The 17,048-nt window shown below is 39.1% G+C and overlaps 1 protein-coding gene across 9 annotated transcripts in view; it reads left to right on the top strand.

Annotated features, from left to right (window-relative positions):
* Positions 1–13,936, top strand: part of selenou1a (selenoprotein U 1a) — a 34,212-nt gene extending 20,276 nt beyond the window's left edge. Inside the window, exons 1-8 of one of the 9 annotated variants that reach the window (XM_070542396.1) lie at positions 8,472–8,526; positions 8,655–8,690; positions 8,861–9,110; positions 9,685–9,870; positions 9,957–10,048; positions 10,128–10,268; positions 13,013–13,177; positions 13,256–13,936. In XM_070542396.1, the coding sequence (XP_070398497.1) occupies positions 8,915–9,110; positions 9,685–9,870; positions 9,957–10,048; positions 10,128–10,268; positions 13,013–13,177; positions 13,256–13,351 (876 nt within the window). In that variant the 5' untranslated portion in view covers positions 8,472–8,526; positions 8,655–8,690; positions 8,861–8,914 and the 3' untranslated portion in view covers positions 13,352–13,936. Of the gene's footprint in view, positions 1–5,645; positions 5,818–7,255; positions 7,445–8,441; positions 8,527–8,654; positions 8,691–8,860; positions 9,111–9,684; positions 9,871–9,956; positions 10,049–10,127; positions 10,269–13,012; positions 13,178–13,255 lie in introns of those variants that run through there. The other 8 variants (XM_015944393.3, XM_015944395.3, XM_070542395.1 and 5 more) reach the window with 8 other exon arrangements.
* The last annotated feature ends 3,112 nt before the right edge of the window (positions 13,937–17,048 follow it).

Genomic DNA, 17,048 nt, shown 5'->3' with positions numbered 1-17,048 from the left:
CCCGCTCTACCTCCTGAGCTACTGCTGTCCCAATTATAATAAAATAAGAATTACTGCAAGATTTCAGCCCTAAAAATAAATTTATAACAAGTTAAACAATCAAAAAGCAAATAAACAGATTTCAACTCAAAGAACATTATTGTATCATTTCAGTGATGTGGACACAACCGACCAAACCATTGTCAGGTTAAATGAACCTGCGGGGTCTGCTTATAAATGCATTACGTAATATATTAAAGCAGTTGTTTTTACTTGCCTAATAATGCACTAAATAACGTTAATAAAGAGACCCTTATTGTAAAGTGTTACCAAAACCGGCAATAAACTAAAAGTAATAGAAATTGTATTTCACTCAGAATGCAAAACAAACGTTAATAATTACATAACATGATGCACCAACACATTAATAATTACATAACATGATGCACCAACACCGGCGATCTCTGATGATGATGAGATACTAGCTAAACATTTCTGGTAAAACAAACTATATTTTACTAAACTGTATAAAAAAATCCTGAATCCTAATAAAAGTTTAGTCTGTTCAAGAAGTTCAGAGTCTCTTTATAGATAAAAACATAAAAAGATAAATATGTTAATCTTCAGGTAAACAACACTACATAGTGTGTTTCATGTTTAAATGCACTGATTTATGCCTAATTTACCTGAAAAGTAACTTTTACCTATTAATATTTGTTACACATAACCTCAAATTAATACATGGTTAAATGTTTTATGACATCATAAAAAATATAAATACTTAAATATCAAACTCTGCCTCGCTTCCATGAAACGATGACTTTCAGTTCAGGTAATTAAGTTAGGAGCAACCTGTCTAAACGCTGTTTTCCATCCCAGTCTCAGCCTGAGGCTCGAGTCTGACACTGAGAGGAGATCGAATAACAAAGATGATAAATGATGTCGTCTCAGGTGATTTGATGTGTTTTTGTCCAAAATCAAGAGATGTGTGGGACAGTTTGAGCAGACACACACACACACACACACACACACACACACACACACACACACACACACACACACACACACACACACACACACACACCCCTTCGTGATATAGAGAAATAGACTTTCTGTTCAAGATACTTTACCTAAACACTGATTTCACTCTTCAGAACTAATCTGGGCAAAAACAGAACAAAGTGTGGAGATAATTAAAAGTTATTTATGTAAACCTATCAGGAGCTACAACGTGATGTTAAATTAAAACTAGTTAGCAGATAATAAAATAACCCAAATTAGCCCCTGAGGGAAAAATTACCCTATCCCTAACCCTGGGGTGTTTAAAAGCTAGTAGTAGTTTAGCTGGAAAATAAATCTATAACAATACTTTAGCAAAAGAAAAAGGGTTGGGTACTTTCAAAATAAACTGAAATGGCAACAAAAAATATGGAAAAAACAGCCACAGTTTTTTTAACACCAGTTTTGTGTTTTAGGGAACCTGAGTTTTCCCAATCCTGAGATTCTGTGCAATTCCTCATTTATGGACACTCCACTGGAGTTGTTTTACAAAAAGCTACTGAGTTAACTAAAGCGTCGTAACAGAGCACAAAAACACAGAAGAGCTTCCATGCTGCTGATGCAAGCAGCTGTCCGTCTAAAACTCCCCTCCAAAACCCTGGATTCTGATTGGTCAGCCTTAGGAAGCACGCCAAGTGTGTAACAGATGACCAAACACAGGGAATAATCTGTTTGTGTGTGTGTGTGTGTGTGTGTGTGTGTGTGTGTGTGTGTGTGTGTGTGTGTGTGATGAAAAGCTACTTCTACTTATTAGATTTCAGCTATTTGTTAACACAAGAAAGTATAAAACTATTTAAATAGGACCTCTCCTCCAGGTGTCACACACAGAGTTAGTGTGTTGTAGAGAATAAAACAACAGAGGTGCACAGAAGAACTGGGGCCAGTGTCCTTTCAGCGTGGCAAACCTGAACTTTAGGAATGACCTAAAACTCCTGCTGACCCCAAACGCAGCAGGAAAAGTGAGCAATATCTGGATAATAAACATCCATCTGTCTGATTTAGCTTAACTCTAATCTCCAGCTGCAGGAAGAAAACACTGATAAAAAAATAAAATAACGAACTCACACTTGTTATGTATGCAAATGTGAACGCCCTCCGAAAGAGTGTTCTTTACTTCAGGACACTTGTTAATGACTGACAAGGAAAAGATATTTTTTCTCAACACAGTCATGATTATTCTGGTTACGCTAAAAGATAACTGCTATCAGAGTTCAGACAGGCCTGGTGGGGATAAATTACAGTGTGTGTGTTTTATTATGAATCCTTTCTTCAGGAATTCACTAGTTAGCTTTTTTTTTGGGGGGGGGGGTAGTGTTTTTATTAATAGGCAGCGTTTTTTCAAATGCTGCAGCTCTACATTAATAAAAAAACAATTAATCAAATTATCTAAATAAACACATGCAAACGTTTTTACAAAAGGAGAAAATGAACCTGAGATAAATGTAAAAGGTGTTGCTACTAATAAACTTTCTGACTCTAGACTGACTCGGTTGTGTCGTAGACAGAAGTTCTTAACATAAAATGTTTGGTCGAATAAGAAAATGTGTTTTAAAGTTTGATTTTGACTCAAAATGATCACCTAAAAGTGTAGAACAATTATTTAATCAATACATTTGAAATGGTCTCTGGTAGGAATAAAGGCCTTGCAAGCTGTACTCGGGGCAAAAAAAAGCCCAGAAGAACCTGGATGAGCATGGACAAGTCTGCTGCTGCAGAAAGTGGCACAACACTGCAGGATTTGGAGTCTTATTTCCTGATCTGTTAATCTGAAATTTGGCCATCTTGCCTCGGATTGGTTAACAGCAATGCAAATCCACCACTGACTCAGTTTGCTCTGTGACGTGAATGTTTTATCTCCACAAACAACACAAGTCTAGAGGACTTCTGCCCTGTGGTGGAGTTGCTAATGGTTAGCTTCTACTAGCTGTGACATTCTCCGCTGTTTACTGCACACTAAACCACAACAGCCTTCCCTGTCGCGAGCCAAGATGGGTGAGTCCAAGCGACCGCTTCAAGTAGAGCTGTAAGGATTTTCAAATCCCAGAGTTTCCTTGTCTATTTTCCATCAGAAGCTGATGTAGGAGATAGGTGTAGGAGACTATTTTCATGTTCAGCCTGCATGAAAACTCACAGTGACCGATTATAATCAGAAATAATAATTTAAAAAAAATGTTTTCAGTGTTCCACACCTGTAAGGAATGTTATCAACAAAAAAAGAAACCTGTCCGAAAGCTACTCACATCTGCACCTTGTGTTTATGTTTCAAAGAAAAAATGTGATAGTAAGGATTGTAGAAGGAAAGCAAAACACAATGACCATGTATGGCGCATACCAAAAAATTATCAAAAAGCAGCATCCAGAGTTATTTATCCAGATGTTTTTGCTATCGCGAACTAAAATTTGCTGACAAAGCAAGGCCAGAAACAACATATCCCATATACAAATCACCATATGGATTTAGAAGCCATGACAGTGGTCACATGATCTTCCGCCAGGCTCAAACTTGACAGAACAGGATAAGATAAATGCCCCCTTTGCAGCCACAGTGGCTGTTAACACCTGTTAGGCTTTCCTCAGGTTCAAGGACACAATTTTCATCCTCTGTGCTCCAAGTTTAGCTGGACTCCAACCAGTTTCATCTGGAGCAGATGGAATATGTATGAACTGATGAGGGCAGTTAGAGTTTGTTATGTAAGGAGTTCCCTGCCAATAAACAGGTAGTAAACACACCGGTACTGTTAACTATCACACTCCTGTTTTCCGACTTGCACATAACAATTTGACTTGTCAACCAGTGGCTGGCAGCAGAAACTGTCCACAGGAGGTGGGGTGCAAATCCTCAGCTGTGATTGGCTCTTGGGTCCATTTGTATATATGCTTGTGTGTGCTTGTGCGAGATAAAAACACAAGCACACACTGATAAGATGTTTGTAAAATGTGTAATTTTCTCCCCATGTTGCAGAACTTATCTCATGCAAAATCGACCAGTCTGATTTTTTCTGCGTGTTTCATACTAGATGTCCTGAAACTGTTTGCAACAACAAAAACAGAAATCCGGACACAGACACAACCCTGAAAGTTTCCCGTTTTAAACAGTCAGAGGGAGAAGAGCAGCTGTGCTCGAGGAGTGTCATACTATCCCGTCTCCATTCGTGCTCCGTTTTGGACCTTCAGCACATTCCTCTCTGAAGCTGCCACCAATGAATGGAATATTAATGTCTAACTCTAGAAATGGCTGCCGTTTTCTTCAAGAGCAACCGTCATGGTGGACCGTTCAGTAAATTATAAATGACTTAGGAGTAGTAACCTAAAACCTCTATTTGTAAATAAGAAACATCTTTAACCACAATGAAAACACCCTCACTTCCTTATTGCACAAGATTCTGTTTTTATTTTTGTCATTTATTTCTTTTTAAAGATAAAGAAGATCACATTTTAAACAAAATTTGGCATTTAAAAAAAATTGACATAGGAGCTTCAGCTTTGAGAAAATCCACTTCAGAAAGGTGCTCACACTTTTAGATGACTAAATGAATTTGGGCTAATTATTCGAGAAAACAAAGAATAAAATAAAAATCTGTCATTAATTGCAGAAAACAGAATCATTCTTGGTCAACAATTTGAGGTTTTGTAAAAACAGATGTACTTGAGCAGAACTGGGAAAGTTTCAGTAATCCTAAAAGGATTTTACATTATTGTGGACAAATTACTTAAACCACTTCTAGTCTTCAAGGTGTGGTCCAATTCTACTACTCGAGACGTTCTCTGATGTTTCCTGGACGCTAAACCAACCAGAGCCTTTCCTGTTACGAGTCAAGATGAGTGAGTTCATGAATGTTAAGTGACAGTGTGACTTGGATCTGTGAAGATATTCAAATCCTAGAGTTTCTAATTCTAATACAGGCGATAGGTGTAAGAGACAGTTTTTATGTTCAGCCTGCATAAAACACTCGGAGTGACTGATTATAATCAGAAATAATCATTGCAAAATGTTTTTGTTAAGTTCCATGTGCATCCAGAAGGAGTATCATGGTTAGTACTTTCATCATAAACCTGCAAAATGTAACACTGTCCTCTGGTGGAGGCTCTGCAGGTGGCAAGAGCCAATTTAATTTCTTAAATACTGCTGTATTGTTATATTACTACATTATACTTTACTACCATAATTTTAGTTAAAGTATTTTTTTGTATTATGCATATTTTATTTTTTATTCAGACTTTTATTGTGAAAATTCGAGGATATGAACTATTGTACAGTAATTTGATTCAGCTGGCGCACCTTAGCTTGGTTAAAATAGGATAATTTAAGGAAGTTAAAGAGTGCACAGAAGTACCTGTTGTCATTTCTACCACTAAGAAAATGTTGTTATTTTTTAGTTTGACAGTGGTGCAGTATTTTGATGAAGATGATGCTGTAACAATGACAAATGATAAAAGACACACTCTTGTATAGAACCGTTCAGAGTCAGAGAACTCCAAAGCACTTTACACTAAAGTGTGACATTCACCCATTCACACACACACATTCACACACTGATGGGACCCACAGCTGCCCTGGGGCTAACTGACAGAGGCGAGGCTTCTGAGCACAGGTGCCACCGGTCCCTCCGACCACCACCAGCAGGCGTGGTGAGTTACGTGTCTTGCCCAAGGACACAACAGCAGCACAGTTCTCTGTCCAGAACCAGGACTGATCCTGCAACCTTCCAATTACTAATCCGCTCTACCTCTTGAGCTACTGCTGTCCACAACTTCAAGATCGTTCACCTCACAATAAAGGTAAAACATAATATCAGTAAAAATAACTCTTTTGATGCTTAACCCTCTGGAGGCAGGAGGTGCAGATTAGCGACGTTAAAACCTGCCTACCTGGTTACTCTACATACGTATTTCATGAGCATTTTTTAAACTCAGAAGTACCCCTGAAGGACTTAGTTGTTGGTCATTTTATCAAAACTTATTTTGAGCCTGAGAGGGTTAAGAAGAGGTGGGTGATATTAATCAAAATTAAAATATACCAAACTTCCTTAAAGTAGTGGAACCTAAACAACAAATTCTCTCTTCAAATATGCTTCCTTGAGATGCAGGTTTTAAGACCAACAGTTTCAAATAAATGTTCATAATTTTTCCTAACTTACTATAATGGAATGCAACAGAGAAGTTGACTTTTATTTGCAGATATCGGTTAAAATCTCCTGCAGGGGTCAGTCTCGGTTAAAGTCTGAACTTAGGCTCCCCTCTGCTTTGGCTCGTGGTTAAAAAATATCTTAACTAAATCTCCTCAACATTTTAAACCAAGAAAAATTAAAACAAGAAACTGATGTTAAACAACTTAGCTTAGTTTGGTGATTACAAATGAAATGAGATGCTTTTAATTTATGAATGTTGCTGCAAATATCTCTGCATGATTGATGTTTCTGCTAAGAAGCAGCATTGCTGATGTGCAATCTTTTGTGCAACATACAGATCCTGGTACCAGCTTGACATAATCCTCATTTCACGCCACAAGACTGATCTCAAAATATGATTGAGATATGCTGCTTTCTCTGTTTTTAACCCTTCATTCTGAATATCTGTTACTGAGTCTAAAGTTTTTTGTGTGTTTTCATGATTTGTTTGCAAAGTGCCGAGAGAACAGTTCTGATGTAACACACAAATCAAACACCTATAATTCAATAAATTGGGCTGGGCATGTTGGAGAATAAGCAATGAAGTGGTCAAGTGCAGCTGCATTCGATCTTTTGGAATTAAATCAAAGCATTTGTCATGCTGACATAATGTCTGAGGTCACATTTGCACAGGAGTGGATCGACTAACCTTTATGAGGTTTGATGAATAAGTTTCCCCTGTGAAGTTTACCTGAAAAACAGTTTAATACATGCAGTAAAGACTTACAACCTAATTTAAAAAAAGATATGAAACAAATTCTAACAAAGGGTATACAAATCAGAATGACATAAAATGCAAACATTTAAAAAAGTTATAACAACAAAGAAGCTTCTGATTACTGAAAAGTAACCAAACAAATTCAAAGTCAAACTGACAAAGATGACAACAATATTCAAAATTTTATTTTTAAATAAATACTTCAAGACTGGTAAAATGTTTTCAGTGATGCAACACATTTACGACGCAACTATGAGACAACATTTAGGTGCAGTGACACAAATGTCAACAAAGAAATACAAAGTAAAGTGAAAACCATGGTCAAAACATAGAACATTTTTCAGCCTTGTTGTTTGATTAGTTGTCCTGCTCTCATGGTCGATTAGTCCGCCTGCGCCGGAATCCCGAACGTCAGGTCGGAGAGGACTCTCGTCACCTCGTTGAAATTCGGTGAGTGAAATTTCATGAGCTAACTTTCTCGTCACGTTTAATTTCCAGTAACAGTGTTGAAGTAAATACGGTAGGTCACGACTGCTGATTCATTTTAGCATAAAGTAACGGAACTAAATGCTAAGTGTTTTTTTAAATCGACGCTATTTAACTCGCTTCATTTACACCGATGACAAATTTATGTAGGACACCGTCTGCTGAAAGTATTGACGTTCATCATATTTGTCACTTTAAGCATTTATATGCATTTAAAAGGTCGCAACGTTAGCGGAGTTACGCAATGCGTGTATCCAGGTCAAAGACTGTTTAAATTGCATTACTGCTCGTTAAGGAGTTACGTAAGAAGTGGACATATTTGAAAGTAATGAAAGACAAACAGCTGCTGAAAAACCCTTAATGAATCAAGCAGGTGTGGGAGATTTTTATGTACGCTTAGATACTAAGAAATACGAATAACTTAGATAAATGTATAATTTATTTTCTATTTTATTTTTGAAAACCATTCTGTAGTTAATACTAGTAGTAAAACAAAATCACAGTTCTTTGCAGTTACTGTGGAGATAAAACAATGGTATCTTTAGCAATAATAAACAGGGAAGTTTTAAATATGAAATATAAATGTAGTTTTTCTTCCTAAATTTTGACATGCACTTCCTAAACAGATATTTTAACTTGTTTTGTTTATTTTTATTTCACCTAAATATGTACTCTAGCATATTCAGTCACCATTGTGCAGCTGTGTGATGTAATTGATAATTTAACAAAGATAAAGTTAAAGTTAGTGTATAATTCTAATAAAACGGTATACACAAGCACATAAAATACCTTAAACCTGCAACCTTAAATACCTCCAGCACGTTATTCTTTGTATTTGTTTTAAAACTGATGCATTTTACACAAAAAGATAAATTTTTGTATTTAACAATCTAATGTAGCACAATTTAACTGTTAAGGTTCTTCATTTTCTGCAAGTTCTTCCTCATTTTAAAAGCGTCCCTATTGGCTGCTGCTCGTGTGCTGTTTTTTTTAATGCTTTGTCATGCAAGTTATAAAGCCCAGTGACTCAAACGCGTCAGAGCTATTCATGGTTTCAGAGCACATGAGCTGAACCGCAGGAAAGAGGATATATTTGGGCTTTGGCAACAGAGACAAGTTAGTATTTTGACATTTTAAAATCTGAATAGAACTTGGATTGGTTCTGTTTTAAGTCTGCGCGTTTGTTTAATTTAAAGTTAAGCGATGACTCATTTACCCACACTTGAAATCTTCTTCACACTCAGATCGTCAAGATAAAGGTTCTGTTTGTTCTACTTCCTGTGAGTTAGCCAAGTTGAAGAAAAAAATTCCTTAATTTGTGTCACTTCTCTAAACTTTCTTAATCGATTTTTTTACTAATATGTCCACACATTATCAGTATTTCAGCAGTTTGTAGCATGATGCAGCAGTTTGACCTGCTTAGAAGAACCGTATGTTTTGTGTCTTCCAGTGAAATATTGTGGGCGTTTGTAGTGAGAAGCTCAGACTTTTACCACAGCTCCTGATGCTGGCTCTGTTGGGATGCAGGACTGCTCTGAGGTGGACGCTTCCCCTGCGTTGCTCTGCGTTTCCTCTGGGGAGCTCTGCCACGAGCAGCCGGCCCTCTACCACAACCAGACATCACTATCTAACAGCCCCGGTCGCTCTGATTCACCAGAGTAAAGCCAAAGCAAGTCCTGATCCAAACGAGGTCACTCCAGGCAAGGAGGCCACAGTCAGCTGTTTTCTGTCAAAAACTACATGGACATTATTTTGTTTAGTAGCGATTACAATTTTAAAATGGTGTCATTTTAATTTGAGAAGAAATTAGTGTTTTTATGTCGAGGTAGTTTTTTTGTGCCGCAAATTGTTGATTTATAATAGGGCTATTCAAAAACATAAACAAATTATGTCTCTGGAACTTTTATTTACTTATTATCTCATAAAATAAATAGTAATTACATAAATTAAAACAAATAAAATGAGGCAAAAATTAGTAAAGAGGTGAAAGTAAATTCCTGTTCTTTTGCTCTAAGCAGCTTTCAGATACGCTGCAGAAATAATCTCAAATGAGGTCCAGAGTAACATGAGGGGGTGTTGCTGACAGGAACACAAAAGAAAGAAGTCGTGTTGGTTAGTGAGCCTCAGAGCCTTTAAAATCTGATAGAAAGGGAAAGAATGGTAAACTATGTCAGGAGACTGTTGAGGGACCAAGGGCTAGGAAATAATGTTTTATTTGACTCATATTTAAGCAAGAGGTGTTTTTTTCTCATGTTTTACATTATTTTGTTGTAGTGTGGGAGTACTGGTCCGGACTGGAGGAGGAGCTGTTTGGAATGGGGATATGGTCGGTGGGTTTGGGCGCTGTTGGAGCTGCGCTAGCTGGGATCTTTCTGGCAAACACTGATCTGTATCTTGCAAAAGGTTCCAAGGCATCCATGGAATACCTCCAAGATGCTGATCTGCGTTCCACCATAGATGGTAGGCTTCGCTCAGATCTGGTTTAATGAAGTCCCGTAACCCATTTATAAGCCAGTTATCCATACAAACTGTCTGTTCTTGTCTAGATGAGCAGGTCATCAAGGCGAAGAGCCTGTGGGAGAAGAACGGGGCGGTGGTCATGGCTGTGCGGCGACCTGGATGATTTTTGTGCAGAGAGGTAATTTGTGAACACAAAGGTTATTTTAACTTTGTGGGTATGTGAAAACTCCCCTGACAACTTTATGATCTCCTTCCAGGAGGCCTCTGAGCTGTCCTCTCTGAAGCCCCAGCTGACGGAGCTTGGGGTCCCTCTGGTTGCCGTGGTGAAGGAGAACATAGACGGAGAGATCCAGGGCTTCAGACCACACTTTGCTGGGGACATCTACATCGATGAAAAGGTAAACATTTCAAGTGTTCATTTTAATTTTCTATTTTAAGTGTGAAATTTGATTTTATCTTTTAAAGGGGTCCTGGAACATTTCTTTTACAATAGGAAATTGTTCTTTGAGCCTATGTTGGGGCTCAATAACCCTGGATTCCTGATAAAGGAATACAATGGAAGCATTGCAATGGAAAGACAGGTTTGCCCCACCCACATGGCCAGGACATGAATATCAAAAGAGCTTAATGACGATTGTCTGGTTTACCCTGATGGCTGTCTGAAGCTAGAAACTCTACAACTGTTTGTAGTATCCAGATAACTCGATAGGAAATCTATGGATCTATCTGGCACTCACTCAAAGTCTGGATATTCCCAGTACATCCTGGAATTTGAGTGGTGGTCCAACATTCACCTTTGTTGTTTTGCTCTCGTCCAACCATGGCATTTGGGCTAGCGTTGTTAGCATTGTTAAACACAATCTCAGACACCTACACACCCTTCCATGGCTTCAACGTTCTCCCCACATTCCTCCTTCCCACTTAGTGGGGTTGAAGGCTGCGCTTGTTAGATGCTAAAGCTTGGTTTATGCTTGGCGCGTCCGCGAGGTCCGCACGGCTCCGCGTGGCGAAATTGCGTCATTTTAACAACCACGCCCCTCCACCGCACCCAAACTTTCCGCACCGCGCACCTAGTAAATTTTCTAACCACGCGGACGGTCGGACGCGGAAAAACATGGCGGACCGGCAAGAACTAGTATGGCAGAGGTTCGTAAATACAGACATTTGTATGATTCAGCTCTCAGAGATCACCGTGATCAACATGCTGTTAATAATTCTTGGAGAGAAATAGCTCGCACTGTCGGAAAAGACGAGGACGCTGTTAAAAAATGCTGGAATGCCATGTTGTAAACAGTAATTTCTACTTCTACTATGGTGTAGTGTTGGATGCATGCTGTAGAGCTCCATGCTGCCCCGTTCAGTTTGGGAGAATATTGGCTCACCGCAGAGACGAGCTGCATGAACCATAAACGGTGCGAGTTGTGAAGCGCATTCCATCCGCGAGCCGCATCACCAAGCGGAAAGTGAATGCGTCAAGCTTCAACCAAGCTTAACTCACCCTGTTGCATGGGAGATCCCCGAACCCCTCCACCCACCCCCATGTTGTGAATGTCTGAATGTGCTTTCATGTTTGAGGTGTTTCTTCCTGTACTTAAGCTCTGTCATCTGTCAGGGGCAAGGTTGGGGTGCCTGAGAGTGAATTATTTCTCGGTAGCTGTAACAACATTAAATGTGTTTCCACTGTCGAAACTTCAGGGTGAATTCTCCACAACTTCTCAGCACGTGCATGTCTCCACTTTAACGGGCCGGCCAAATGGGCCGTTTCCGGGGTTAGGTGGTCGTGATGGCCCGGTGGAGTTGTTGAGTAGAACTTTTGGTTAACACATGCTGACTGGTAGTAACTCAGTAGGAAATGACATCAGCAGACGCTGTCCAAAACAACTGGCAGAGTATGCTGCTTTAAAATTACCGTTTCTAAACTCCCAACACAGTAAAACACGGCAGAATTCCCCCACAACAACGTAATTAACTGGGCTTTGTTGTCTCACAGAGTACCGCAAAAAATCGGAGCTTTTTCCGGTCAGTGAACATCACGCAGCTGCTCTCGTTCTCTGGATTAAACGGAATAAAGCTTTTAATGTTATTGTGGAAACTTTTTGTAGCGCTGATCAGTGTCATCGCTCACTGCCAAAGCAATCGCGATATGCCGATGTCTGCGCAAAATCCTGATGGGGCTGAGCAGCTGAGAGGACCGGGCCATCTTATCTCCCACTCGGTTTCCCTCTCCCAGAATCTATCCTGATGTTCTGACAATGGAAACATGCCTATTACTAGTTTACTTAGGAAAGCGGATCAGAGATGGACTTTTCGGTGCATTTGACACCCCAAGCTGCCAGTACCTGACCACAATATTAATCTACTAACCACTGATGATTCACGTCTCATTTCCTGGTATTGATGCTTTCGTTCCTCATGAGTACTTTCTTTGGTAATTCAGTTTGTTAAATGATTAAAATGTTGATAAAACTTTTCCAAAAGGCAAAAATTTCCACCACTTAACCAAAGTCAAACCCATAAAGTTTGACAACCGTTCATGCGTGAACGTTTCATCAACTTCTAAGACATCGTCAAACAAATCCGTACCATCTTCCAAAGACTCGCGCTAGCGTCTATGTCACACGGATACGCGAAAAATCACACCACAGATCAAAATCCACACCGGTAGCATTCAACAAGGATTCAGCTAACTGTTTCATGTGTGTTATGCTTTTTTTCCCCCAGCGTTTTGCAACAGTTAAACCTCTTAACATAACTCGTTTTACATGCTGCTGTGTTGCAACGACCGCAGACTGATCCACGCGATAGCATCCAGACGTTAATGCAAGAGTTGCACGGTGTAATGGGTTATAGTAAAACATTCACTGAAGCCAGTGTGAGGTTTTGGTTAAAAGTTTACTCTTAGACCCTCTAGTGAGTTGGTGGCAGTCTACTGCGTACAATCTGAAATATCCCTTTAAATTGTGGCACTATCAAATAATTATTACCTAAAAATTTTATAAAATTGTCAATCTTAATTTATTTTCTCTATCGGAGATGAAACAGATTTGATTAATGAACCATTCTGCAGTCTCGGTTAAAACAGCTTTGATACAAACTTGTTTAAAGATTTAACTTCCTGAAACATTTCTGATCCTACTTGCAGAAACATTTCTATGGCCCCCTGCAGAGAAGAATGGCGGGTTTGGGATTATTTCGCTTTGGAGTTTGGCAAAACTTCATACGGGCCTGGCGAGCAGGTTACCAGGGCAACATGAACGGAGAAGGCTTCATTCTAGGAGGCGTGTTCGTCATCGGAGCAGGAGATCAGGTAGTCTGTCACACATGGGTTTGACCTGCCTGTGTAATAAAACATGTCTGCATTTGAAGGGCATGCTGTGTTTTGCAGGGAATCCTCCTGGAGCACCAGGAGAAGGAGTTTGGTAATAAAGTGGAGATAGCGGACGTCCTCCAGGCAGCAAAGAAGATTGTTCCACTGAAGTAGTTTTGTAGGGATAAATAAAAGCAGGTACACTGGTTAAGATCAAAGTTCAAATGAACAAATAGAACTTGACATGTTGAGTCGGTCACTGTTTACATATCTCAAAACACCTTCGGGTTTTGCACGGTAGTTTGTTGTAAAATGCAGGAAAACCAGTGTTTGATATTCAGTTTATTTCTTTTTACTTCCACAAACTCTCTGAAACGATGTCATAGGCTTTGAAGGAAAGGAAGTGGAAGCGACATTTTTGGTACGTCAGGATTCGTTAAACTTGAAACACGTCGCCTGAAGGCGGGACATTAAGTGTGAATATATTTTATCCGTCTCAAAGGCTTTAAAACAATCAGCACATGAAAAGCTTAATTTGCTTCTCCTGGTCGGATACGTGAATGCCCTCTGACATGGAAGACTGAAGAGTGTGTGTAATAATGACAACTTGACTCTAAACTCTGTGGAGAGGAGCGAGTTTGATGCCCACACACACACACACACTGGTTGCAGAGGAGCGTTTGTGGTGTTTGAGGCGGTTTTGCTGTGCACTTGTGTGGGTGAGATGTTGCTGACACATAAAAATGCGTTACCACTAAATATCTGGTGTCTGTGTTGATTTTAAATTGGGGAAAAAGACGACTCAACCCCCCCCGAACATATCAGAACCTGGGTGTGGGGGTTTCTTTAAAAAGATTTTGCTTTTTGGAAAAAAGCTGCACAACTGAGATGATACCTGCTGGTTTTGGGGAAAATGTGGATGATTTTTTCCCCCCGTCAGTTTGTAAATTTCATAAATTGTTTATGCCCAATATTATGGAAATGTAACAAATCAGCATTTAGTACTTTTCAGAGGCCGATTTGTTTACATCACCTGCACCTTTAGTTGAGTAAAACATTCATTTTAGTTTTTAAGAGCATCAATCAGCCAGAATTCAACATTGTTTCAGATTTGATTTTATTGCTCTCAGCAAAATACATCAAAGTGGATTTAAAACAATAGAAACAGGAGGCGAGAACACTGCACCAATACTGACGGGTCTACCTGAATGAACACAAATAATCCAAAACATTCATGGGGTGTGACAAGAAGATTGTCTATACATTTGTGCCTTCCGGTCTCAAAGCATGCACAACAGAGGTGAAAGTCAGGGTTTTTCAGTTGTGATGATAAACGTAGATAACAGCTAAAACATGGTCAGTCTCATCCCTTCCTGCCTTTGCGATTTCAAATGTTTTGTGTAGAATAAAACAAAAATAGCCAAATAAGTCATGTTAAAGGTCGATAAAATAAAGCTGAAACAAAATGGGCTTAGGAGACAAACACCCACTCCTTAAAGCAGAAATCTAGTTTTCTTTGAGGGCACCACCTAGAGGCAGAAATATGTATTGCACCCTAAAGCCACTCCCCCTACTTCTGTGATGAAGCTTGAAGCAAAGCCTCTTGTTTGCGAATGTGCTAGCTGGGCAACAGAGCAGAAAAATATTGTTTTATCATTATTCTCACTGTGCTGTGTATTAATATAAATATTTTTTAAAGGCTTAAAGCTGCTTTAGCTAATTTACAGAACAAGCTAGGTTTTGAACACAAACACTGTCACGGACCACTCACCCCTCCCCTCATGTATCTTCCCTGAGACGCTTATGCTGCTTTCGGTCCAAAACATGTTATTGGCTGAGGTTTTTAGACATGCGAGAGAACCACTTATTTTTTATCTCCACAATGTATTTATGGCATGAAAAAGGTTTTAAGCTCATTTGTTTACCAAACTTGCCACTGTAGAGTTAATGGTCCATATGAAAGGTTGCCAACCTTGCATCAGTCTAGGCATGGCCGCAGACGCCCGAACACACTCTGTGATTAACATCTGTACATAAGCAGCGCACTAACACTGTCGGCTAATGCTGAGCACAGCTCATTCAAATTGTATGAGGCTCTATGGGACTGGGGAGGGCTTAGCAGCAACTTTTTAAAAAACGTATTGCCTACTTTATACCACAGTATAGAGTAAGACTGTGACTTTTATGGATTTCAAAAAAATCACATTCCTGAAAGAGTGAAAACTCCAGGTTTCTGCTTTACTACCCATCTTATCTTTGGCTAGATCTATGGTGGCACCAACAATTACAGTCACCAGCTGAGACGACGTTCATAAAATCAACTGCAGTTTGTTCTAGACACTTCCACAAAAAATAAGTCGACATCTTCTTGGTTCTGACCTGTTAAAATATGGCAGGCCATGAAATAATTTAACCTCACCACCACAATTCATTCAACACAATAAAACAAAGACATTCAAAATGTTAAAATGCTCGTTTTAGCAACACAAATCAGGCAGTTCTCATAGTAAGAGTCCAGTTTCACACTCGGCAAAGACAAGAAAATCCCCAAACGCAACAGCGCCACGATGCTCACCAAAACAATCACCGATCACTGCATTCTGTTTCTGATTAGTGTCAAACATTGGAAAAAGCAGCAAAGCCTGCAGTGCATGGTTAGATATTCAAGCATGTAAAGGTAGTGGAGTTAAAGGGTAGCTGCTGCACAAACGTAAGATGATAAGAATCAGTTATTTAAACTAAGAAAGGAGTAATAATGGAGAAAAGATCTGGAGGATTTTCTTGTCTGAAAATTATAAATATTTGCGTACATTCTGATGACTTTTGAATCTTACATGAAAACACAACATTTCAGATTGACACAAACCAATTTATGTCAAAAACATTTATAGAGCAGCCGCTACCATCAGTTTAAATGGGTAGTCACACAAATGTCACAAAACACAGCCTGTTTGGCTCTTACTGTACTCGCACATTTATATATTTTTTTTAAACAGGCAGAAGTAAAACATCCCATTGCACAGATGCTGAACTAGAGCTGGTAATTCCTCTAAGTTTGCTCCAAAAAGAGGAAAGCCTCTCTAAACCGACCACCTTCAGTACAAGAAGCACGCCGATCAATAGTTCTGTTACCGAGCAGCTGACTTTGTATTCTAGTGCAAACGTGGGGCCATCTAGTAGACCCACTAATTTGTATAATTATACATCTAATACAGGTCCAAGAAAAACCTCCTACTATAACAAACATGACATTAAAATCAATCTCTTGTGGTATTTTGAGTTTAAACTGACAACAGCACAGCGCTATCTAGCTACACTAGCAGGAGGGGAAGTTTAGATAAGATAATATCTGTTTTATCCACTTCCTCATTGCAACAAGCAGATAATTCAACCACAGAACAAGAAGCCTGATTTAAAAACAAGCTGCCACTAAACGTCCTCATTAGATATAAACTACACTCAAGATTTCACTCACATGGCTGAGCTTGATATATTTTATAAATATTGTCATTCCAACATGTAACTAGCACCACGTTACCTTGTCTAAATAAAATACAGAGGGACATAAGTACACTTAAAGGAGAGCTGAGGGTCAACAAAAGGCAGAGTGACTATATGGAGAAACTTCACATGAATTTTATGGTAATTTTGTGAAAAGTGAGGAAGGCAGCAGTTTTACCTTGTTAAGGTGGTGTGAATGTTTCCAAAAATAATAACGTGACTAAGGAAAGGTTTTAAAAAGTGCAAAGGACAAAAACCAAAAAGATTTACATTCAGAAGTACAAACACGACTTACAAGCACAATCTTCATTTGAAACTGGAATAATTTATCAGGACGCCGGCCTGACCACAACACGAAGCATCAGCGATC

This window comes from Nothobranchius furzeri, chromosome 12, assembly GCF_043380555.1.
Source record: "Nothobranchius furzeri strain GRZ-AD chromosome 12, NfurGRZ-RIMD1, whole genome shotgun sequence".
Classification (NCBI taxonomy): Eukaryota; Metazoa; Chordata; class Actinopteri; order Cyprinodontiformes; family Nothobranchiidae; genus Nothobranchius; species Nothobranchius furzeri.
This window is presented reverse-complemented; position numbering and strand designations above follow the sequence as displayed.